The following is a 25,411-nucleotide window of genomic DNA, read 5'->3' on the forward strand; positions in this document are numbered from 1 at the left end:
GCACTGGCACAGGTTCCCCAGAGAAGTTGTGGCTGTGCCATCCCTGGCAGTGTTCATGGATGGGACTTTGAGCAACCTGGTCTAGTGGAAGATGTCCCTGCCCATGGCAGGGGGTTGGAACCACATGAGCTTTAAGGTCCCTTCCAACCCAAACCATTCTGATACATACACTCTTCAGATGTATGCTGTGAGAGATGCTTTTGTTTCTGGTTGAGCGGGTGCACGCTACATTGCAGCTCCATCTTTCACTGTGAAGCACCTCTATGTAATTTTTTGGTACATTCTGTGACTGTTTTTATTACTGACTTCTATACAGGGAAGGTGTTTGTGGTTTTCTGCTCTGCTCCATCATTACCAGGGTGGATCAATGCTCTTAAGATGTAGAGCTGTAAGATTTTCCTCAACTTTTAGCAGAATAAAACACACGCACACACACCACTTTTACGTGTTAAAAATTTGTACTAGAAACGAGGTTGTCTTGTTTTGCGGAAGAAAAGACTGTGTTGAAGCTTTTTATACTCACCTCCTTCCATCCACCAAAACCGAGCAACAACTGACCTGCAGGTTCTCACTTGCATTGCTCACGCAACTCCGCCTAATGGCGGCACGCCGAGAAAGCACCTCTTGTCCCACCGGCTCCATCCCTTCCCTGCCGCATCCCTCCGGGAACACGGGAATCCCCGTCTTCCGGGGCGGCCCGCGTTACGCCGGCACGGACAAGGGGTGGATAAGTTGCGCTCCCGGAGCGGTATCACCGGCGAGCGCCGCCGCCTGGGCTTACCCGGCGCGGCCTCACCCCATCACACACCTCCGCTCCCGGTTGCGGGTTTCCCTCCACCCCGCTTTGCGGACCCTGGCAGTCCGGCGAGCGCGCAGCTCGTGGGGCGGGCGTACGGGACGTTAACACGGCCGCGTTGTGGTACAGCCCCTCCCGCTTGCCGCGAGCGGGCGGTGCCCGGGCGCGCGGAGCCTGCCGGTAGGTCCCGGTGTTGTGACGCAGCCCGCGCGGGGTAGTGACGCACGGTCTCCCGGCGGACGCTGTGTGGTTGGTCGGTCGGTCGGTCGGGCCGCCGGAGCAGGGGGGGGAGGGGTGAAGCGGCTGAGGCCGCGAGCGGGCGGTACGGTGCGGGGCCGGGCGGCGCCGGTGGAGCGCGAGCGAGGAGCGGGCGAAGGGCGTGCGCGCGAGTGCAGGGGGAACGTGAGAGGGAGCGCGCGCGCTCGCGCCCCGGCGCGCGAGTCGAGCGAACCGGCGGCGGAGTGGCGCGGCGGGGAGGGGCAGGCCGCGGAGCCCCCAGCGCAAGGCCGCGAGGCGCGTGGCGGGCGGGAGCGGCGCGCGGGCCGGGCCTGGCCGGGCCGAGCTGAGGCGGTGACAGCACTGAGCGGCGAGTGTAGCCGGGCCGCAGCGCAGGAGCGCGCCCGCACGAGGCGGCCGGCGGGGGCTGGGGCCGGGCCCGGCGCGCGCGCGCGGCGGGGCCGGGGCAGCGGTGGGGGGGGAAGGGGGCAGTAGCGGGGCCGGATCCTGTCATGGCCTCGGACGGCGGCGGCGGAGGGTTCGGCGGCGGCGGCAAGATTCGGACCCGGCGGTACCACCTGGGCGCCGCGAAGCCTCCCTATGCGAGGAACAAGCAGGTGAGTGCGCGGCGGCGGGAGCCTGCGGGTCACCCCCGGCGGGAGGAAGGCCTATTCCCCTGAGCCCCCTCAGCGGCGGGAGTAGGCCCAGCGCGGCGGAGCCTCCCCCCTTGTTCCACGTTTCCCACTCCCCATCCCCACACGTGCGCGGCTTTGGGTCGGGGTTTCCCGGTGGAGCGGCCCGGGGAGTGGAGAAGGGTTTCCCGCCGGGGCCGCGGGCATTGTGGGATTTCCGGGCGCTCTCCCCGCTCTCGCTCCGCCGGCAGCCCCGGCCCGCGGGGGAATCCTCGCCTCCCTTTTTGTCTGCCGCTGGGCCGGGGGAGATGCCCCCGCTTGGCAAGGAGCGAAGGCGGTAAGCGACCGCGGCGGCTGGGACCTCCTTCGCTGCGCCCTGCGGCTGGGGTGGGCCGGCCACCCCTCGGCGGAGTGGTCGTGGGGTTTTGTCTCCGGGGTGTGCTGTTCCTTAACGACCCCGGGGCGAACACCCGGAAGAATAAACTGCTGTCTGTATGCAACCGTCTCGGAGTGAGTTGTTATCCACCCCCCCCCCGCCCCGTTAAACTAATGCTGGGTTATCAGGCGTAGTTACTCTTCAGATTTAAGTGCATCGCTTCTAAGATTTGTGTTTCTTGATAAAGTTCAAATCGCAAATGAGTTTGAGTCGGGCATCCTCGACTGTTTTTTTTTTTTTTGTGGGATGCTGCATGCAGAGCCCTCGGGTCTGCATCTGGTAGTTTCTTCAGCCTCTTTCCTGTGACTAAATGTGCTGATGCAGTGCAAGTGAAATGTAATTCATAAGGCATTTGTTCTTCTTTGTATTGTAGGACAGAGTAGACGGATAACAAAAACTAGGGTAAATTGCGGCACAAAAAAGAATCCCATGCCATTTAGAGTGGCTGGAGGGGGGGAGGAAGCAGAGATCTTGCCAACTGCCACTAGCCAAGAAATTGCAAGATGCCTAGAGACAGTGCTCTGGAAATTACTTCAACGTGTACTTATGAACCTGAAGTTGACTGTTCAGCCAAAACCTTTACGTTATTGCATCGGTAACATAAGCTACGGGGTTGAGTATTGTATACAAAATTGAGGGAGTGCTGTGCACGAGTCGTTGCTTGATTAGTTTTTGTTATTTGGGACGTACTACACTTAGGCTTTTATATAGTGTTGTACAGCAGTGTTGTGCTTATAAAGCTAGCACAATGACTTCATACAAAGGATCACTGCACTTTCAGAGCAGATGTCAACAGCTCTTAGGTGAATGCTGGAACAATGTTGAAATTCCTGTATCTCACGTGTGTTGATCCTGTGTAGGTAACTGATAAATCTTACCCTTGAATTTGAAATAATCAGTCTAGATAGTTTTCTGACTCTTCCATTGTCTGTTATCTCGGCACTTTTTCTGGTAGGTTTATTTAAACAGTGTGCCAAAGCAGGCACGTGTTTGGGGAGGTCTGTGGGATTCTGCCCAGAGAATGGATGCTGTAAATTGAATACATAGATCAAATTAACAGTAATATACTGGGGGGGAGGGGGGTGGGTGGGGAGGGAGAGAATTGTAATGATTAAATAAATAGGCAAACTGATAGACATCAGACATGTCCACTTGTTCTAATGGGTAGCTTTTTAACCCTGTGCAGCTAGCTAACCTGCATTACATTCAAAGATGAGCTCTGGGTAGATAGCTAACTTAAATGGGAATTTATTGACAAGTGTTCCTATTTTCAATACAGTGCCCACTCTGCAGAAGTATTCTGCGCTTTAGTGTTAATTGTCTCTCGCTAATGAGTTTGGGAAGACAAGAAAGTGCTTAATGCAATCCCGACATGAGGTTATATCTCTGATTCTGATCCCCCTGTTATCAATAAGTAGGTTCATAGAGATGCTTTAATAGAACTCTTAGAGGTGTTTGTGGTCAGAGCTGCAGTCCTGAAAACCCTGTCTCTTCTCATTGAGCTCTGAAGGTGCCTAAGCACAGTACTCAGTATAGATGATGCCTTTAAAGCTCTTGGGACATCTGATTTTTTAATTTTTTTTTTCCACTTCTGTGCCCAGTGGTGAGCATGATGCCTGGCTCATGACTGACTGCTTTCTGGGTGGTGTTATTTTGCTATAGTCTCCTGGAGAGTTCAGTCAGGTGAGAGTTCTCTGATCATGCCCAACATGTGCTGCAGAGTTAGTCTGCTCTAAAGGACAGTGACAGTTTTAGAAGACAGTTGGAAGAGGAGGTGTTGTTGCTGCTGCTTTGTAATGACTATTAGGTAAATCATTTGTTCAGAATGTGGTAGACCCTGCTTCAGATGCCTTTTTGCCTGGAGGGATCAACCTACATCTTCCACTTTCTGGGCAAATATCCCAGTTGCCAAGCTGTATGTTGTCTTCAGTTCTCCTGGCTGAAGCTGTGTTACTATCCAGAAAAAGAAAGCATGATTCACTGAGCCAGAAAGAGGATGTCTAAGAAGATGTTGCTCTCCAAGGCTGGAGACATGCAGGCACTGATCCTTGATTTCAGAAGATGCTTTATGTTAGATGTTTCTTGGAGCAAACATGCAAAGCCCAATATTTTCTGCCTTTTTCTCCCTAAGTGCCTGATCATTAAACTTCAGAGGCATGCATCATTATGTTTGTGTGCATGGTTTTTTTTTTAAATCTAGAGCCTTTTTTAAAAGCAGCCTCAAATAGGAGAGGTAAACAGGTGCAGCCTGGAAGAGAAGACTCTGACTTGCAGTTTGCGTATTCTGGACGGTGGTGATACGGCTACAGAGTCCCCCACTTGTGAAGGAACTAAGCCATGGCATTTTCCCTTCTACTCTCCTGCATTATAAGAAGTGCACTGTCAGCAGTGATATTAAACCAACAGCAGAAAGTAGCAGCACTGTTAAGTAAAGATGGCACAGGCTCACCCACTGTGAAGGTTTGTGAGGTGGGAATCACATCTCGGAAAGAGCCCTTTTATAGCTCTGTGTTGGGCATTCTGGGGGTAGAACTGAGGAGTCCCTCCACATTGACTGTGCTTTCCTAGTTGCTAAGTGTTGACAGCTCCATGGTGAATGTGTTGACTTTAGATTACGCTGTGCTTAGCGTGCTACCCGTTTACTCAGCCATCTCATGCTGAAATATCCAACCTCCCTCTGTACTGTGTAAGGAGCTTAGGCACTTGGGTTAAAATTACAGCTTCTCTGAGAGCTAAACATGTGCAAGCAAGGAGCTCTTGTGTCTCACATCTGGGTTTCATCTTCCGGATGTGGCCCTGGGGTTTCTGAATGCTGGTTTGTCCTCGTCATGTAGGTAGGCTGATGATAGGGATTACATGGTATGGGTGTGTTATTGGGATGACTGTTTACATTGCTGAGGTATTAAACAGCTTCTAGTTTAGTATTTGTATATTCCAGTTGTTAATTTTATGTTTAATTTTGTGCTCTTGTAGTGTGCGCTGGTTTAGCCTGGAATAGTGCCATTCTCATGCAGGTAACATAGGTTTCAGAGGTTCTAAATGGGACTTATATGAGAAGAGCCTAAAACCACTTGTTTTGGTTATTTTTTAATTTGATAATTAACCATTCAAATGAAAATGTCAAGGAACTTTGACTCACCTGGACTTTTAAGCTCATACAAGCAGATTTGAGCATGAAAAAAAACAATTACCTGAAAAGTCTTTATAACCTTCCCATAAACCTGCATGTTTATGTTAAGCTTCAGCCTGGAGCTGTTTGATATTGGAGATAATATTTGTAGATTGAAACTTCTGCTGTGGAGCGATAAGTTTTTGTTGGTGGTTTGTTTTTTTTCTTACACATATACTTGCCTGTGCGTATTTATAATGTAGATGTGCTACATGATACACAAGAAAACGGTCCAAAGGTGTTTTCCTTTGAGAAACCAGCCTGAGTTTCTGCATGTTTGTAGTTGGTTTTGCGTTGCTGTAGTTAGGATATTAGCTGAAAGGGGACTGAGCAGCCGCTGCAAGGCATATTCGCTAGTCCTGATCCTTAAAGTCCTGTCTGGATTGGTGAGTTTCACAAAGTCACTTGAGAAATCATGGGATTTCTCCCTAGCCACAGGATCTGGAGCTTAGACTATATGCAGCAATGTCTTAATTGTTACTTTATCACCTGCTGCTGTCTTGAAGGTAGGCCAGTTGTAAACTGTTGTTTGGAGTATGCATGGCATTTTCTTGTTGGGTGCTGTCTGCAGGCAGTGGGCAGACAGGATCTTATAAACCACTAGGTTTATTTTGGGAGGAAATTATGAAACTCTCAGGCTTAAGAGTTCCTAGAGTACTATGTTGAGTAATGTAAACTAGGTAAGGTTTCATAAGCATAAAGCAGGAAAATAGTAATTTAAATAACCTTTATTAAGAATGTCCGTAGGGACCAACATGAGCGTAATTGTATTGGCTTAACTCCTATCAGTAGGATTGTACCTAGAAGCCTGCTTAGGTGGTTGTATTTAGAATTGTATGCATCTCTGCTTGTTTTGGTTTAGTAGTAGGCTAGCACATTAAAATTAATAGATTTGAAGAAATGTGTAATATTTATTTAAAAATCTATTTTAAATTAATGGGGTACTAGTTAATATCAGACGTTTTGTCTCTGTCCCAGTAATATCAGATTGTAGTAGTAAACCAGATGTTTAAATGTGGTACTTTTACTTCTGCTGCTACTGGAAACAGAAATGTATCCTAGCTGGGAAGAACATTTTAAGCTATTGATAATTTTCTCTCATTTAGGCTAACAATACTGCCAGCGGTACAACAAATTTGGAATGATGATTGCTATAGCATTTTATTAATATTTTGGGTTTTGCCTATCAAAGTGTTGTCATGACAGCCTTGGAGGCTGTGAAGTGTTGAAAAAAAACCCACAGTATTAGTGAGCAGTACTTTAGGAGAGGAAAAAAGCAGATGAAATAGACTGTGTTAGCTGGATCACTGCAAATTGCCTTTGGTTCCTGGCAGCACATCACTTCCTCAGAGTTATTTATTCCTCCAGTCAGTAATTAGAACCGGTTCTTGCTCCCCTGCCCTGGAGGAACTGAGCTGCTGCTGATTCGAAGGACTGTGAGAGGACAGAGTTCAAAATGTCTTTGCATGACTAAAAAAGTTTGAGCAGAGCTATTTCAGAGGGATGCAGATGTGGGCTACCGTAGCCTCTGTAACAAATACGTATCGCAGTGGGATGACCTGCTCAGTGGACTTGGGGTAAGCAGTGGATGTTGTTTACCTGCACTTTTAACAAGGACCTGAGCATGGTCTCCTGTGTTATCCTTGTAGTCCAGCTGGTGAAATGAGGACGTGTCCGGTGGACTGTAAAGTAGTTGGGAAATTAGTTGGGACCATGGGCCTCAAAGGGTTGTCAATCAGCAGTAGAAAATTCTAGTGACATCTGCTTGTAAGTAGAGGCTCTTGGAGATTGATATTTATGTCTTTATTAACAACATGGGATGAAGGAATGGCATACATCCTCAACAGGCTCCCAGAGGTTACCAAACCTAGGGGAACATCAGCCGTATTGTATTATGAAGGATGGGATTGCTTCTGAGGGATCTTGATAGAAATGGACTGCTGGGAACCTCATGAGGTTTGATAAAGGCAAATGCCAAGTCCTTCACCTGGGACAAAAAAAACATCCGGGACAGCAAACTGAACCTAAGTCAGCAGTATGCCATTGAGGTAAAGAAGGCCAACTGCATTCTAGGTGGTATTAGTAAGAATGTGGGAAGGTTGTTGAGGGAGCTATTTTTTCTGCTCTATTCAACACCTTTAGGACTGCATTTGGACTGTTGTGTCCAATTTTGGTCTTTCCAGTACAAAAAAAAAAGATGTTTACATACTGGAGTGAATCTTAGTCGAGGGCCACCGAAAGGATCAGGGGGCTGAGACAGCTGTGTGTATTCAGCGTAAGAGCAAATAATAAACAAGAGTATAAAGAAGGTACACCAAGGCTATTGTAGAAGGTTCACTGCAGTAGAAAAAGAGACAGTGGACTCAGTTGCAAAAATGAAAGTTCTGATTTAATACTGGGACAAGTCTTTTAACTGTGAGGACAGCCAACATGTTGGAAGAACTGCCTAGAGTCTCCATCCCTGGAGCTGCTCAAAACCCAGGTGGGCACAGCAACCTGTTCTTGGCCTTTCTCTGAGCGGGAGGTTGGAGTAGGTGACCTGGGGTGTCATACGGCTTCTGTGTGGTTCTGTGAGTGCTGCTGTTGGACCACAGAACACCCACAGACGTGGTTTCAGTGTAAATGCCAATGTTACTCTAGGTTGATAATCCTTTTGTTTGTCCATCCTCTATTTTCAAGGGAAGAGATAATGACTTCCATCTTGCCGTTGGATTTTATCTAGAGTAAATTGCAGGGTTACCCTCAAGAACAGAATAGCTAAGAGGCTTTTCTCTTTCTTTTCTAAAAAAAAAAAAAAAAGAAAAAGAAAGTCTTCTGTGGTCATTTTCTGCTGTTAAATTGCAAAAAATCCTTGAGTTTTTGTATTTTAAAGTTCTGTGTAATCGATCCAGTGTTTATTGTGTAGCTCTTGTACATCTACAATATGTTGAATTATGATATTTATACAGTCATGAGAGAAGGAGGAGATGCTCCTCAGTGTACATTTCTTGGTATGTACTACTAAGACAACATAATGAAAACTTTCCTCTGTGCTTTTTGTAACAGTACAGGTCCTCAGTGATGAAGAATTAAGTGTCCACAATGTTCTTCTAATGAAAAATCCTAGCCATTAGGCAGATTTTTTTAATTACTTGTTCCGGTATTAGATTACTTGTCTATGCATTTTTGTGAACAGCTGCCCTAAATATATTTGTTGTTTTCTTTTGTACACATCTCTTGTGCTAGGTATCTTCCCTCTTGGCAATACATTCCATATTTTATTTTATCACGGAATCTCAGACCGGTTTGGGTTGGAAGGGACCTTAGAGATCATCCAGGTCCAGCCCCCTGCCATGGGCAGGGACACCTTCCACTAGACCAGGTTGCTCAAAACCCTGTCCAGCCTGGCCTTGAGCACTGCCAGGGGTGGGGCAGCCACAGCTTCTTTGGGCAACCTGTTCCAGTGTGTCACCACCCTCACAATGAAGAGCTTTTCCCTAATATCTAATCTACATCTCTCCTCTTTCAGTTTGAAGCCATTACCCCTTGTCCTGTCACTACATGTCCTTGTCAAAGTCTCTCTCCAGATTTCTTGTAGGTCCCCTTTAGGTACTGGGAAGCTGCTATAAGTTCTTAACAGAGTTTTCCCCAGGCTCAACAAACCCAACTCTTTCAGCCTGTCTTCATAAGAAACATGCTCCAGACCTCTGATCACCTTTGTGGCCTCTGCTGGACTCACTCCCAAATAAATAAAGCTTTATTTTTTTAATTTATAGTGCTGCTTTTAAAGTCTTTACTTGCCTTGTCCTTGTGCCTAAATGCTACAGATCTGTCTGCCTGTTACAAGTGTCTAATTGAAGGTACAATTTAAATGCACCTTTTAAGCCAAACAGATGGTAATTTTGCTAACAGTTGAGCTCCTTGAAGGTGGTGTTATTCACACTGTATGTCACCACTTCTGGTGGGAGATTGTTATACAAACAACTTTGTTGGTGGAAGGGACTGGGTATGTAATCTCTAAACCCTTTAAGCCAAATCAGTTGGACCGTCTTAAAACTGAGTGGAGGCAAGCACGAGCTAGCTTGTTTGACTTTGCCTGAAGCGTAAGTAGTTTTGCAGCTTGCTGATACAGTGTTTGTCACTGTGGTATTCTAGATTACTGTACAAAAATACTAATTAAAAGATCTTCTGTTAACTGTAAGATTTGTTTTTGTTTGTTTTTGTTGGAGAGTTTTACAAATACATTCCCCGTCTTGACAAGAAAAGACTTTTTCTCCCCTTTGTCTAGGAAATGCAACAGCACTAAAGCTTTTGTATTAGGGTAACTAGTAATTTCTGAGGGGGTGAAGTTTCCTTTGAGTTTCTGTAACTTATAATTGTGTGTTGCATTTAATTACAGTGGTTTTGTGGCTTGGTTGTGACCATCTTTTTTTTTTTTTTTTTGAAGTAAGCAGAAGTTCATCTTTTTGTTCATCTTTGCCAGGAAAAACGTACACAAACACATGGACACCAGCATGAACTCAAGTCTGACAGTTTTAGCACACACACTAGCTTTGCCTGTAGAAAATTTTCTCCTTCCTGAGGTTGTTCGTTACTATCTCCATAGCTCTGATATGGAAAGAGTTGGGTGAGAGTGTACCCAGAGAACTGACTTTGCTTTTAGTTGTGATTGTGTTTTGAATCAAACTCTGCTTGAAGCAGATGAGTCTCCCGACTGTCCACTACTAGACCTCAAGGCCTGGTGACTTCCAAGAGTACAGTAAATAAAGGATTAAACAGTTCATCTGGTCTTTTCTTTGAGACTGAATTACAGGTCTAATGTATAAAGATCTTATTTGCCTTAAATGTAGGAAAGAGAAAGAGCTTGCCATTTCTATTATCAATTCTATTTGGTGAAATAGAAATGCTGTAATGAATTGGGTCTTATTGTGTAGAGAATGCCTACAAGATAGATACTTTAATGCCTGAACTGTGTATTTGAGTCCTAAATATAAAATGTTTGTTAGCATACTGTGTGCTAAATCGGATAACTTGTACTAATGGCCTTGTAAAGACCATCTAGTGCTATTTGAAATAGATTTCTTGATCATTCTGATTTTAGAAACTTTAAACTTTTTGTCCGTGTGGTTATGTCAGAGTTTGCTATTCCGATGCTGTGGATTTTTTTTTTTTTTTTTTTAGCTATTGTTGTTAAATAAAAATAATCATTTTAGACTGTAGAGTTCCCTTATAGGAAAAGAAAAATATTCTAAGCAGCATTTGAAATAATGTAATTCTGTGTACTGTTTATGAAACTTGACTACAGCCACACTGTGTGTGGTAGTCTTTCAATAAATAAATAGCAACTGTGCGTACAGTCCCTTCTTAAATTAAGAAAGAACCCCTTTAAAAATGCTTGTGAAGTTGTAAGTGAAAGTAGTTCTCTTTAATCTAAATTTTGTTTCGATGGTGATAGATTTCTGTCTCAAAGTGTAGTACTGAACATACACTCAGTAATTTACAGTGCCCATCACTGATTGATGCTGAGGATGAACTAGAACCTAATGTAGTGCTTTTACAAGGAAGGAAGAAAAGTGCCCTGTACTTGGTGTGCTCTTTGTAATGTCACAGTGTAATGTCACTGTGTCAACTAAAGGTGTGGACAGAACCTGAGATAAAACCATTCAGTGTGACAAGGATTTAACCTAGTGGGTTAGCACTGATTTAGCTACTAGGGCATACACTGGCATTTTGCACTCAGATGGAAGTGATAATGATGGGTACAGATGTGCAAGCAGTGCCAAAACGTAAAACAGCACCTGAAGTTCCCTGTACTGCTTATTCTAAAGCTAACTAGACATAGGAAATTAAGGCTCACTTCAAGCAATGAAAAGGGAATATACTGGCATCTGGTATCGTAATCCCTTCTTCATGATTTTTAGAAATAAATCTGATCTAGTCCACTTGCCTTAAAAAAGATTGTTGTTTTCAAATATTACATAATTAATGGCATTCCTGGAACATATTGTTCATATTAAGTCATAGTTTTATTGTCTTTTTTTTTCTAAATGAAATGTCAAACTCTGCTGTCCTTCATCCAAATTGAAACCACTCCCCAAGTAGCAAAAGCAGAGTTAGTTTAAGCCAGTCTGAGTTTGCTGCTGCAAGAGACAATCATGTCATGTTCCCACTTCTGTTCCTGCAGCCCAGCCATGTGGTAAGCTGGACCAGTGACCTGAAGCCCTTGAAGGGCATTGCTCGCCATCACAGTGTGTAGATGAATTTTTGGCTGGATCTTTTAGATAGAGCCCTGATACAGTTTGTTCCTTTGCTGCATACGTGTGGTAGCAGCAGAGCAAGGGAAGGGTGAGTTGATGAGAGGAGAAAGGGACAATCTCTTCAATGGCAGTACAGACAAAGGATGGTTAAAAGAATGGATAATCTTTGTTTCTTTGTCCTGGCTCCCTGATCTTGCTGTCTCTCAGGCCAGTTCTGGTGCACTGAGCCAGTTGAACTCATTAGTCCAGCAGAGAAACATGTACTTTTTTTGCCAGATTAATGAATTCAGCTAGTACGGAGAGTAGCTGTTACGTGCCAGAGCTGACATGAGGTAACCATGGGGGATGGAGAGGGCACGGAAATGCGTTTTTGATGGTTGGAAGTGGTTAGATCTGCTCTGTAATGGTGAACTTCACTGTTAGGTGCAGGTTTTATTTTTGAGGAATCACTGATTCATATGTTCTAATAACTTGAACTTTGCAATGGGAAGCAAATAAATCTCATTGGCCTGGAGGTAAAAACTTGATGCTTTGCAGAGGTTTGCACACAGTGAAGTGGAAATTAGCTCTTTTATCTGGTTGCGTATTTTGTATCTCTGACAAATACCTTTGTATAATCTATATATAACATTTTTCATGCATCTTTTCATACATGTGGGATTTACCTAAGTTTCTCAAACTGAATCAGGTCAATTACAAAAAATACATATTTTCCAGTAATGCATCATTGGTGAGTACTCCTGCCAGCATACACCATCCCCAATCCTCCATGCTATTTGAAAGACCCTTATGAGCTTGGAAAACTATTCCATAAATATTTTTGGCCAAGTAGCCTACTTCTAAGTTTGTAAGGTGAACTGTGACCATAACTATTGATTTTCTTCCTTTATATAACTCTGTTGAAAAAATTGTATTTTAAAGTAGGAAATTACGATACATGTTGTTTTACTATTTAGTATTTCTGTCTATATAGATTTGCTTAGAATTGCATCTCAAGGCAATATGCCTTGAGTAACTGAAACTGTAGTTAGTGTTGTGGTGTTTGTATACATAGACACAGATATATCTAGCAGAGCTCCAGACACTTAAGATGATGCATGGAATTTGCAAAACTGTTGTAAATAGCTATTCCTAAGTACTGGATCTTTTCAGCAGATTTCTTTTTTTTGTGTTTGGAGGTTTTTTTTCTTGCTTGTTTGTTTACTTTTCTGCTGATGCTTTAGGATAAGAATAGAGTATGAACGCACTTAAGATGAGCGGACAACTGTTGGTACTGACAGGAGCTCTCAGACTGCTGAAATCAGTCAAGTTAAGGACTAAAACACATTCACTGACTAAAACACTGCTACATGTAGTCAGGATTGCCAGTAGGTTGCATCTACTGCCCTTTCACGATACTAAGTTTGGCGCCTCTGTGGCCTGTAGAGATGAGCTGTTTAGGAGCATTAAAGCTCCTAACAGCAGGTGCCACTTCCTCTGCTTCCAACCTTGGTTTGGAAACTAGAAGAGTTTTTGTGCCATAGCGTGTTCAGCGTAGATGTAGTGAATGAAGATGTTCAGGAAGGACTGGTGCGCATTTGTGGCATGAGGAGTTTGGGATTTGAGCAGTTTGCTCAGATTTTGCTGGAGGAATAAGCCTGTTAGAATTGTCATGGGCTTTGTCTTTTGTATTTCACCTCTGAAGATTTGTTTGCATCAGTGAGCTGTGCAGTATCCTTGCTAGCCTTATAAAAGGATTAGTGATGCCTGTGTAGGGAAATGGTAGTACCAAGGAACCTAGGATGACAAAGTATGAAACTGGTGGCACAAGAGGGGTAGGGAACGTGTTCTGCTGCTGACAGGGTAGGCTTATGTTGCATGTTCAGGGAGAGGGAAAGGGTGTTCAAACACCCTTGAAGAATAAGAAAACTAAAAGTTAGGGTAAGATTAAAATCAGCCAGCTTTAAAGACAGTGTAAGGCATGACACTGCTGAAGTCCTAGCAAGAATATGGGAGTGTGCATGTTTAAAACGTGCAGTTGGTCTGGGGTACCTTAACTGCCTGCCTTGGACAGGAATCCAGACATAGGGCTTTAAGGGTTGCCTTTCAGCTGTGATGGGCAGGTAAGAGGTGCCATAAGGAAATTTTCATTTTCTTGCTTTCTTTTTCTGTTGTGAGAATGGGCATACCCTGGAGTGTGTGGCTTTAGTAAGGATGTGGGATTTTTTAGCAATAGCTGTGTTTGATGATGGTTCATGCATAATACCTTAATAGTTCTTTCACAGTGCCTTTAATCAATATTTTCATTTTGCATACAGAAAATGGAGGTGTGTTTCCATGTATTTTGCTTTTCCTTGCTTTGTCACTAAGCCAGCAGTATTTTGGAGCAAAAAACAAGGCTTTTGGTCTTCCCCTGAGCCTGAGCCAGAAGGAGCAGCCTATTAATACCTGTTACAGTGTGGCTGCATGAAATCCAGCTCCTGGATTGCTTTGGGAGGTTACATCAGTGTTAGTGCTGATGATAGGGACACGCTAGCAAGGCTGCCACATGCAAGAAAGGGTCAAACCAGCATGGTTTTAGGTGTGGATGGTAAAATGTCATCTTGGTTAATTATTAACTAGCTAGATTCTCCATTTATTCATTAGATTACTAATGATTGGATGCCTGTGACTTCTCAGGTAGTTTTCAGTCCTAGGAGCAAAAAGAATCATTTAGGTCAGTTTTATGGCCAATAATGTCTGTTCTCTGATGGAGAAACTCTAGCAACGCTGAGTGCGGTAGTGGCCAACTTTTTGGAAAGAGCATTGCCTTGGATGCAGTTTGTGTCCTAACCATTTGCTTATTTTGGCATTCACTCCTGTGAGTTCCTGATATACTTTTATTCATAACAGCAAAATATTTGCCCTAAAGAGTGGGACAGTGTCACAGGCAAAGGTGGAAGTGAGGGGCTGAGGGCAGAGTTGGGGAACTGCCTTTTTGCTAGTACCATGCACTGAACTATTTGTGAACTCTGGTATTACATAGTGTTAGCTTTTGTTGGAAAGCTGAGGCTTAGTATTTATGTAGAATAGCAGCAACATCCTAAGCATGGTACATGGTGTATATCTTTGTGTGGTAATTGTGATGGATATGTTTATAGCTCAGTAGTCTGTCTAGTTTAAACTGTCTCTGGATATTTTGTCTTTATGCAAGTACGAGATTGAATTACAGATCATTATGAAAAACATCAAATTGTAAGTTGACTTTCTGTGAAAAGGCTTTCTGTTTTCTGCCTTCCCTGTCTCCTCCCCCTTCTTAACTCTAGATTCAAGGGCGCCTAATTTGTTCATAACTCCTGTTAGTTGGTATTTGCATTATTGTGTATGAGAGACTTGAATAATAAGTGATACGGGCTTCTTTTTTCATTTGTATGCTATATTTATTTTTTTTTTTAAGAAAGTTGAATACAGCAGGGTTCTGGTTTCACAGTTGCTTACTAGACTGTAACTATTACATGCTCAAAGAACATTCTCAATTTCTACACCTGAATTACTATTTTGTTGCCTAAACCCAGAAAAATACCAAAGTACCTTGCCAGAGCCTTTGGTACATGTGTTACCAACTGGTAATGGAGTTCAGCAAAAATCTCTTTAACTCGTTACTTTTCAGTTTCCAAAGTGTTGAATTTGCAGTTTGCATGCAGCTTGTAGAGTTTAACACCTGGTTCTTTGGCTGCAGTCAGAGTAAGAGGGAGGGAGCTCCATGCTGCAAGTGATCTGATGCACAGGGTTGAGATTTGACGGGAAGGTGTGTTGAAATCTTGAGGGCATGATTCTCCATCAGGGGGACAAGTGACTGCCTAAAACAAAATGGTAAATAAGCATCTCTTAAATGTAGAATGTAAGCCTTGTGAAGAACTGTTGAATGTCAAGATGGAAATGGCTGTTACGTACTCAGTCATTGCAGAATATTAAGGTTTGGAGATCCAAAGCTTTAACATACCATGAAATGAAATTTGGTCAAAACGGATCTCTTTAACAGTCCTGTAGTGAGGCGTCTGTTATTCAACTACAGCTGTTTCTTTCAGGGTACTCTGACTGTTCAGAGCATAACAGTGGGGTTTTTTGATACATGTTGTTATTGCAGTTCAGCATTAGAAAAATTAGAAATATTTAAGTTCACTGATTGTAGCAGCTATTATAGTCATTAGTGTCACTGCAAAGAATTGCTGAGCTTCTTGTTTTGATGGGTTTTCAAGTGAAGGCGTTAAGGGGAAGAATCCTCAAAACCTGTATGTACATCAGCAGTTATTTAGAAATAGAATTTTCTGATGACCTTGTGACTTGATAAGCCTCTTGTAAGCTTTGGCTGAAATGTCAGAACCTTGAACATTGTCAAGGTCACTGGGGAGTGCAGAAACTGATAGATTAGTACTAAATCAATATTGGGTGAATTTTTGTAACATGTGTCCCAGCGGTGTAGAGATCCTATGTCAAGAATCATCCCCCTCTATATTATTCTTGTCCTGAATATTTGCTATCTAACATCCGTCTTCAAAGTGCGTGCAAGGCTGCATTGTAGCGTGTGCTGTTGACTGTGTTTCTGTAGTTAACAAGTGTTTTTTTTCCTTTCAAGCAGGGAATCATTAGCAGAATGACAGCATCGGTGAAAAACATTGTACCAGGATGGTTGCAGAAGTATTTCAATAAAAGTGAAGATGAATGTGTAGATGCAAATGAATCTACAGACCAGGAAGAGAATCCAGTAAACTATCACCATGATTATGCAAATGAAGATACCATCGTGATTGATGGGAGAGTCACGCCTGAAACAGCAAGAATTAATTTAGAAGGTATGTGAAAAATCATTTAGCATTCTGGCCATCTGTATTTGTTCACAGATTTGTAGCTCTGAATCTAAATTTCTAAGGGAAGCTGGAAGGAGCATTTTGACAGAATTAAAAATAAATAAATCCCCCCCCCCCCCCAACAACCAAACCCACCAACAAAACCAAAGCACCTCAAAAAAACACCAAACACTCCCTCCCCTCCCAGTAACTGTTTCTGAAACTGCAGTTATGTTATGCAGTTTCTGCACACATAACTGCAGAACATACTGGTGGTTGTCTTACAGCTCTTGGAAGTCATCAGTTAACTTCAGGTAGTCAATTAGCCAGGTGAAGAATTTTGATAATATTCATTTGCAAGTTTGCTGGGTCACATTTTCTTTTGGAAAGCTCTGGAATGAACGTGTCTAATTGCCTAAGGTAATAAAAACATTAATTTGTTTTGTGTCCTCAGAACAAAAGACCAGATGCTAAAGTGACAGAGGAAAATTCCTTCTCATGTCCTGATTTTTTTTGTTGTTGCTTGGGGGGGGTGGGGGGTGGTGTTTGTTCCTTTGGACTTCTTCAGTTTAATTCCTTGTTAGTTTAATGAAGAACTGAGGAACTTGGTCTGTGACATTATTCTTTTTGAAATATGTTTCTTTCAAAATTTCCATGTGCTTTCTTTCAAAATACATTTTTTGGAAATATGTAGTAACATTAAGGTAAATGCATAGCTACTGTGGGGTCTTTGAAAAGCTGTTTGGACCCATGGCAAAGAATTTTGCAACCCTTCACCATATAAAAGACCTGTGTCTTGTATCTGTATCTCACTGTTTCTATGGATCTCTGTAAATTTGCATATGCTCTCGTTTGAGCTTCTCTTAAATTAGCAGTATTGTGGAACTTAATTAAGTAGAGAAGTTTTATCTGAACATGTGTACATAGCCATCTGTGTGGAAAGTCAGTTGCTTCTGTTGTTGGCAGAATGGAAAATAATGAGGAAATACCTTTGCCACCAGTGTCATCTAATTGTAAATAAGGAGCTTTATTGCTTTTTGTGTAGCTGTAGCTTCAGGATGAGTTTGGATAAAGGAATAGAGAAGGTCTTCATGAATGAGGAACACATGTTGGCTTTCCTGAAGAACTGTGTGAAAGGACCTTTCAGTAAGAACAGCTGCACAGCAAACTTTCTAGCTGTAAAAAATTATGAGCAGATGGACACCCTAGAACCTTTAATAGCTTTAGTTGCAGTCTGGATGCTGTAGGCCAATCTTTCTGGCTATAGTTAATCAGATTTTTAATTATTACTACTGTTATTATTTTGGAATGCTTGTTTCTTCAGCTCTGAGTTACCAGTGTGCTACAGTCTATATTCCTTTGCTTGGCCAGCCTTTAACATGATAACACTTTATCTTGAGCATGACAGTCCTAAAAACCTGCCAGTGCTTTGGAGACCTAATTACTAGTATTGTGGTGGTTATGAAGATTGAACTAGCTAGTTTAAGCTTCAGTGCAAATATCATAGAATCATAGAATAGTTAGGGTTGGAAAGGACCTTAAGATCATCTAGTTCCAACCCCCCTGCCATGGGCAGGGACACCTCACAATAAACCATCTCGCCCAAGGCTTCGCCCAACCTGGTCTTGAACACTGCCAGGGATGGAGCATTCAACAGCCTCCCTGGGCAACCCATTCCAGTGCCTCGCGACCCTAACAGGAAAGAATTTCCTCCTTATATTCAGTCTAAACTTCCCCTGTTTAAGTCTTAACCCGTTACTCCATGTCCTGTCACTACAGTAAAGAGGATGGTGACTCAAAATCATGTTTGTATCCAGAACTCCCAGGAGAGACTGTGGCCTTACATGGGTATCAGGCAAGATAATTATTAAGAGCTGTTCCATTTGGGTAGCAAGTTGTAGCTGTGATAGCACCTCTTGCAGGACACTGGAGAGGTTCATGAGGCAAAAATGTCTATCTTGCAACTGAGGCCATGGTGCTTACTTGTCTTTGTGCCCACATCTCAGAAGTTAATGGACAGAGATAATGTTTTGCCTGTAGCATGACCTGATGTAGTAGAATTTAGAAAGAGGGATGATGACACCAAATAACTCCCCCAGAAAATCTCTGGAAATACCCATTTTCATGTCATGTATTCATATTAACATCATCTGTGTTATAAGATTACGTAAACTGCAGATTTGTCTGTAACTTGGCATGTAATTTCAAATTCTGGAAAGCTTATTGCAAGTTTTGTCTGCAAAAGAAGGATGTGTATTTTTGATTTAGTGGAAGACCCAGTGTTACAGCACTTGAACATGGGGTCAGAATCTGGTGTTGTAAAACCTCATCGTTAACTGCTTCTTAATGGGACATTAATACTTAGTATTACAAGCAGTGTTGCTGTTGTAATCAGACAGACAAAACCCTGTCTCGGTGAGGAAGAAGTTAAATTTGCATTCTCTATTTTTGTGCTTGAAACTTGGCAATAGCATGACTGTTGATTGAAAACAGGTTTTGGCTTCTGTAGCTTGCCTATAGGAAAGCTAATTGTCTTCCTGTTCTTGTTTAGAACCATCCACAAGTAGATCTGCATTGAACTACTCAGATGTGTTAACAAGGCCGTCTCTTCATCGGAGCCATTTGAACTGTACTATGTTGGATTCTACAGTACCACATTGTCAGCCCTCTACATCTTCTTCACTTGGCATTGGCAGTCCTGGACTGTCTCTTGTAAGAGAAATAAAAGATTCTACCTCTCAGCATGATGATGATAACATCTCAACAACCAGTGGCTTCTCCTCTAGAGCATCTGATAAAGGTAACTTTCATGTTCTCTAATTGATTTTTGATAACATGAAGTACTTCACATTCTTTAATATTCCAGGTCACCTTAGTAAATGAAATAGGTGACTGTCAGCTTTGGGTGTTAGAATTAAATTGAATTTTTAGCATTTTAAGAAGTATATAATCCTGTCATCTTTTTAATATAACCATGCTTTGGAATGTATTTGTGAGACTTGATGTTGAGTCAGTGTTGATGAACACAGTTTTAGCTAGGTTATCTGTAAATCTTGAACTTGGATAGTAGGATCTGAAGATGACTGCCTGTAGCTGGACAGGTAGGTTGAATGCCTAGAAGGAAGAGTGATTCACAATATTTAACTGACAGCTGCTTGACTGTGAATAAATACAGGTGACAAATGGAAATGCAAGTAGATATTTTCCTGTTTTCACCAGGAGTCAATAAAAGAACTATTCTGACTGAGCAATTTCTGGGCTGCTTTTTTGTCCTTTCCTGGTAGAAGGCATCAGTTGTCAATACTGCCATGTCTTTTGCTGAATTCAGTAAAGAATGTACACCATTTCAAAATAAAAAAGGAAAACAAAACCAAAACCATTGTATTGGTGTAGATGGGGACTTAGGGGATCTCACTGAGAAAGAGCAAACAGGTTTGCGGCTTTTTCTAGCCCCTATCCTTCACACTCGCCCCCCCCCCCCCCCCAGTATAAATAGTGATTGACGTGTGCTCAGCAAGTTTTCTGGAGAACATGTTTTCACAATGCAGAGTAGATGTTGACTGAGTTCAGCAATATAACCCAAGTACACTAGAGCTTTCTGGTGTGTCTCCATAAAACATACATGGAAAATAGGTTGTAAACTCTGTTAGTTCAGCCTTTGAGGAATTTTTCAGGTTTAAAGCCTGTGCAATTCTGACCTATGCTGGCCTCTAACCCTTTACCAACATAGGAAAAACTTTGTATTATTATAGATGCACCAGTGTTTATGAAGTTCCCTTTTATCTTACTGTGAAAAAATTAAAAAGTAAAATTGCTCTGCATTGGAAGCATATTAACTTGTGCGTGCTTTTGAAAGGTTACTGAAAGGTAATGTATTTGCAGTTCTGTGAACAGACTTAAGTGTTGACACTTGGTTTTCATACAGTATGTGAAATTGATCTGTTTGAAAAACTCTGAAGATTGTAGACTGTTTGAGAAATACATGTTAGGAGACTTTTAAATTCTGTAAGACTTATTTTTATGTATTAAAGAACTCTGGTATTAGTGTGTTCTTCAGTATTAAAGTTCTCTATGTATACAAGGCATTTATGTATATCATGTGTCATTTTGGCAGATATCACAGTTTCAAAAAATACTTCAGCACCCCTGCTCTGGTCCACAGAAGCTGAAAGATCTCATTCCCTCTCACAACATCCTGCAGCTAGCTCTAAAAAACCTGCGTTCAATTTATCTGCTTTTGGATCTCCCTCTCCTGTAAGTACTGCACAGTATCAGTTTTAAATAGTTTGAATTTGTAGCCATTTTACTAACCGCTTATCTTAATACCGTCCTGTAGTCACTTGGAAATGCTTCTGTCTTTAAGACAAGCCAGCTTGGGGATTCTCCATTTTACCCTGGAAAGACCACTTACGGTGGTGCAGCTGCAGCAGCAAGGGAGACAAAAGCACGGATTGCTCCTTATCAGGTATGAGAATAGCAGTGAGGCCTGAGGGAAAATGTAAGCAAAGTACAGAAGAGGTAGCACTGCCAGAAGAGCTGTGAGCAGGGAGCTGAAAATGTGGCAACAGTTCCCATTTTGTCCTTTCAACCTGCAAGAGTAGGAAAGAACAATTTCTGTTTAAATTATTTTTTAACAGTTTATGTAGAAATCCTCATTGTGATGCAAAAGAATGACAGTAACGTCTTAGTTTCTAGCTAGTTGTTTGTAGTTGGGATTTCCTCTGTTGTTAACTCTTAAAAAAAAAATCCATTGGCTGCTTCCTGACTGTGTTGTATTAAAATAACATGTAACTAAAACCAGTAATGGCATAACTTGTGTTTATAGTAGCAAAATCTACCTGCCTGATACTTACTTGTGTACCTTGCACAAGCATACCTATACTCATGCTATGAATATATTGTGTAAAACTGTGCGCTCTTACTATAGTGGTGTCTAAGAGGCAACTTGGCTGATCCTTTGCTCTTCTGTTACCTAGAGGGATGCATGCAGTCCTAATCCAATCTCAAGATAAACAATAAAATGCTTTCTATTTTAGTATCATTCAGTTAGCTCTTGAAAAGAGTTGCTTGCCCCTAAGAGTTCTTTGTGTTCTAAAATGAACCAGCAAATTAAAAATGCTGCCAACTCTCAGTAGCTAGAGTTCATTCTGAAAGGAAGTCAATAAAATCTGATTCAGTCAGAATGTTTAAGTCAAAATTATGTTTATTAAAAAAATAATATCAAAAGTCACAAGGAACTTTATTTAAGGATCTGGAAATAAGAGTTTGCTGGAGCTATTCTGGCAGTTTATTTCTGCCATGGAACAAAGGGGACCTCCAGGTTCCTGACGTAGGGGAAACCATGAAAACTTAACACTTCACTTAAAACACTTAAACTTCAGAACACTCAAAACTTCCTGTAAGCTAGGAGCCCTCTTTGGTCACCTATTTCTATTTTCTACAAAATAAATGTGGATTATGCTGAAAGGAGAAATGAAAATGCTAGGCTTTTGAAAGAGAGATTAGCTTGCTTGTTGCTACATACTGTAGATTACAGCAAGTCTTGCTGGTGTTTTTTACACGCTGTTTAGTCTGTCTGCACATAGCAGCTTGATAAGCACAATGTGGTTACATGGAGGGGTTTTAACATAATTAAAAAAAAGATACACTGAAAAGAAGCATGGGTTTGGGTGTTTTTTTGTTTTTTTTTTAATATGTTATTATATTTTTATGTAAAGTCATGTCGTACAAATAAACCAGTCTGCTTTTCAGTGTTATATGTTTAGATCTGTTACAGCTCAGTTCAGATCTTTTTAAACAGAATAAAAAGATCTGCAGTCAACTGTAGTCTTGGAGGAAGGGAGGAAATGAGAAGTAAAACTAGAAATTCCTGATGATGATTATATACGTTGGTTTTATGCTTACACCATCACGAAACTCTGAGATCTGTTTTGTTAGTGAAAGTACTTTGTACAGCACAAGCCTTTGCTTCAGTTGTTTTCCTGATTACTGCTTCAGAGGCCATACAGGTCTAACATCTTCCCTTTTATGAATTTTTACAATTTAGCATTTTTTTCATTGCTTTTTCCTGCTTGCAAGATGTGTGGGGCCCATCTTCTATAAAGTCAATAGAGTGTATTTTCCTCTTCATGGCTTGAATGCCTAGTGAGTGCATTTCTGTCATCAGTATAGCCATAGGGCATAAAATACATGCATGTTTAAAAAATCAGTGTTATAATATTTGCAATGCTAATTTTTCAGCCACCAGTAAGAAGACAAATGAAAGCTAAACAAGCAAATGTGCAATCCTGTGGTGTGACAAGTTCCACGGCACGGCGCATCTTGCAGTCATTGGAGAAGATGTCAAGTCCTTTGGCGGTAAATGGCACTTCTTTTAATCTGTTTTATTTCGTGTGTTTGAAAAACATAGTAAATGTGCTAGTACAGGATGAAGATCTTCCTTATGTAGTATCCAGTTTAATTTATTTCACTGTTTTTCAACAGGATGCTAAAAGGATTCCATCTTCTAGTCCACTCTCTTCTGTAAGTTGATCGTAACCCCCCCATGTTTTTGCGGATGCAACCCTTTGTTGGGAAAAGAAATAAATTGTCCTCTAATATTTACTCTTTTTTTTTTTTTCTTTTTTCCCCTTAGCCTCTGGACAGGAGTGGGCTGAATATTACTACCTTCCAACCCAAGCGAAACCAGGTAAGAACCAGTAATATCTTAAGCTGAGTTAGATGACTTTCTACTCTTTGTAGCTATTACAAGAAATGTCACAAACTTCAGCGGCAGCATACACACGAATTCAAGCTAATACTAGTATTACATGAATTACAGCTGTCCCGGCTGTGTGGAAGTTGCTAAAAATGTCTTTTCTACCCACGCTAGAAGGATTGTGGAGATTTCTCAGGTTTAGAATTATATTCTTTATGGACAGAATCTCTCAAGAAGTTTCTATGCTAATCCCTTGATTAGAAGTACAATTAATTTTACAGGCTCTTCAGAATTTACAAAAATCTTGTATTTTCTGTACCATCATTCCCCATATGCTAAATTACAAGAATATTGAAAAGTAGAGCATATAACTTCTTTACCATAAATATTATCTAAATAATTGAAAACAAAGCTGATACGGATTCTCAGTTAAATTGTGGAACTACACCTGTGATGAGGCATTAGGAAAAATCTACCAGATTTACAGCAAAGAGCCTGACATCAGTCAGAAGGGAATGTTGCATGCAGCTGTCACTGGGTAAAAGTAGAGAAATTGTCTATTCATAATACTAGAATTCATGAAGTTTGGCAGGGGAAGGTTAGCCCTGGCTGAGAAGGAGAGGAGAAGGTTGAGTGTTTTCCCGCTAAAGCAGATGTGTGGTTGACAGAACACTTGAGCACTTGAGCAGAATTTTTTGCTGGTATTCTTTCTGGTATTTTTCTTATTTTGAGGATCTGCACCAAACAGAATAGCTCTTGGTGTATTAAATATCTTAATTTTTTTATTGTGTATTCCTGTCTTAACTAATTTGGTATTTTTCTACAATAAGGTCACCTGCCTTATATGTGAAGGCAAGGTGGTGGATTTTAGTAAGGCTTTTGATACTGCCCCTGACAGCATCCTTCTGTCCTATCCCTGGAAACAGGTCAAGTTGGACAGGGCTCTGAGCAACCTGATGTACTTGAAGGTGGCCCTGCTCATTGCAAGTTTGGAGTTGGACTAGATGACCTTTAAAGGTCCCTTCCATCCCAAACTATTCTATGATTCTGCACCTGGGACAGGGTTAGACTGGACACAAGTATAACCTGTGAGCAGAGTGGCTGGAGAGCAGCCCTGCAGGAAGAAGCCTGAGGATGCTGGTCAGCCACAGGCTCAGTGTGAGTCAGCAATGTGCCCTCGCAGCCATGAGGGCAAGCTACATCCTGGGGTGCATCAAACACAGCATCACCAGCCAGTCAACAGAGGTGATTATCTCACTGTACTCAGTGTTGGTGTAGCCTCACCTTGAGTACTGTGTGCAGTTCTGGGGCCCTACAATATAAGAAGGGAGTTAAGGTCCTTGAACATGTCCAGAGGAGGGCAACAAAGCTGGTGACAGGACTGGAGGGAATGAATACATTCAGTGAGCACATTTAGAGCAGTTAAGGACACTGGGTTTGTGTATCTTGGAGAGAAGGAGGCTAAGGGGTGAGCTCATTGCTCTCTACATCTTCCTGAGAAGGGGAAACAGAGAGAAAGGTGCTGAGCTCTTCTCCGTGGGATCCAGTGACGGCACATGTGGCTCAAAGCTGCATCAATCAGAGGAGGTTTAGACTTGACATTGAGAAGCATTTCTTTAATGAGAGGGTGATCAAGCACTGCAACAGGCTTAGTAGAGAGGTGATTAATGCCTCAAGCCTGTCAGTGTTGAAGAGGCATTTGGACAGTGTCCTTAACAACATGCTTTAACTTTTGGTCAGCCCTGCATTGGTCAGGGAGCTGGACTAGATGATCGTTTAGGTCCCTTCTAACTATTCTGTTCTAATTTTATTCTATTTAAATTTTAAAAAAGCAGTGGAGCAGTCTTCACTCAAAATGGGTTTGTGAACTCACATGAACTACATTTTACTCATGGTTTCAAAATGAGTTAATGAATTTTAGAAAGAAGTACTTTTAACCACTTTATAGGTAGTACAACATGAATTTAATTACCAAGAGTTGGGAGATACTGTGAAATTAAAGCGGCATTTTAAACACAGTTTTCTTTTGATGTTAATTTAAATAATAGTATGCATCTGAAGTCTCACTCGTGTGATCCCTAAGACTGGAGATGAAGCCATTGGTAAACCTTGTAGCTTTTTGTTTTGCAATTCAGTTAAGTCAGTTTTGCAGAATGTACAGTGCTTTCTATTAAAAATTAGCACTTGTCTGAAAATTGCTTTGACAAGCAAAGTCAAACCAGTACTTTTAAATGCATCTAATGCAAATCTGAAACATTGGAACATATTTTAGTAAATGAGAGTATTTTAAAATTACTTTACAACTGTTTTTTTTTTTAATTGTTACTTCAAAGGAGGAAAAATGCAACCATTAGTTGCATAACACTTTGAATGTTAAATGAATGGATTAAGTCAATTAGAAACATTACAGTGTGAACAGAGGAG

The 25,411-nt window shown here is 41.8% G+C and overlaps 1 protein-coding gene across 5 annotated transcripts in view; it reads left to right on the top strand.

The window, feature by feature from the left end:
• The first annotated feature begins 1,473 nt into the window (after positions 1–1,473).
• NUP153 (nucleoporin 153) overlaps positions 1,474–25,411 on the top strand; it is a 44,262-nt gene continuing 20,324 nt past the window's right edge. For 3 of the 5 annotated variants that reach the window (XM_061449505.1, XM_061449500.1, XM_061449501.1), the window contains exons 1-8: positions 1,480–1,629; positions 16,080–16,296; positions 18,842–19,090; positions 20,405–20,544; positions 20,627–20,755; positions 22,531–22,647; positions 22,774–22,812; positions 22,925–22,978. In XM_061449505.1, coding sequence (XP_061305489.1) covers positions 1,525–1,629; positions 16,080–16,296; positions 18,842–19,090; positions 20,405–20,544; positions 20,627–20,755; positions 22,531–22,647; positions 22,774–22,812; positions 22,925–22,978 — 1,050 coding nt within the window. In that variant the 5' untranslated portion in view covers positions 1,480–1,524. Of the gene's footprint in view, positions 1,630–15,297; positions 15,317–16,079; positions 16,297–18,841; positions 19,091–20,404; positions 20,545–20,626; positions 20,756–22,530; positions 22,648–22,773; positions 22,813–22,924; positions 22,979–25,411 lie in introns of those variants that run through there. The other 2 variants (XM_061449502.1, XM_061449503.1) reach the window with 2 other exon arrangements.

This window comes from Pezoporus flaviventris, unplaced genomic scaffold (genome assembly GCF_033815535.1).
Source record: "Pezoporus flaviventris isolate CSIRO_AGI_PZ_B2104156 unplaced genomic scaffold, CSIRO_AGI_Pfla_v1 ptg000007l, whole genome shotgun sequence".
In the NCBI taxonomy this organism is placed as follows: domain Eukaryota; kingdom Metazoa; phylum Chordata; class Aves; order Psittaciformes; family Psittacidae; genus Pezoporus; species Pezoporus flaviventris.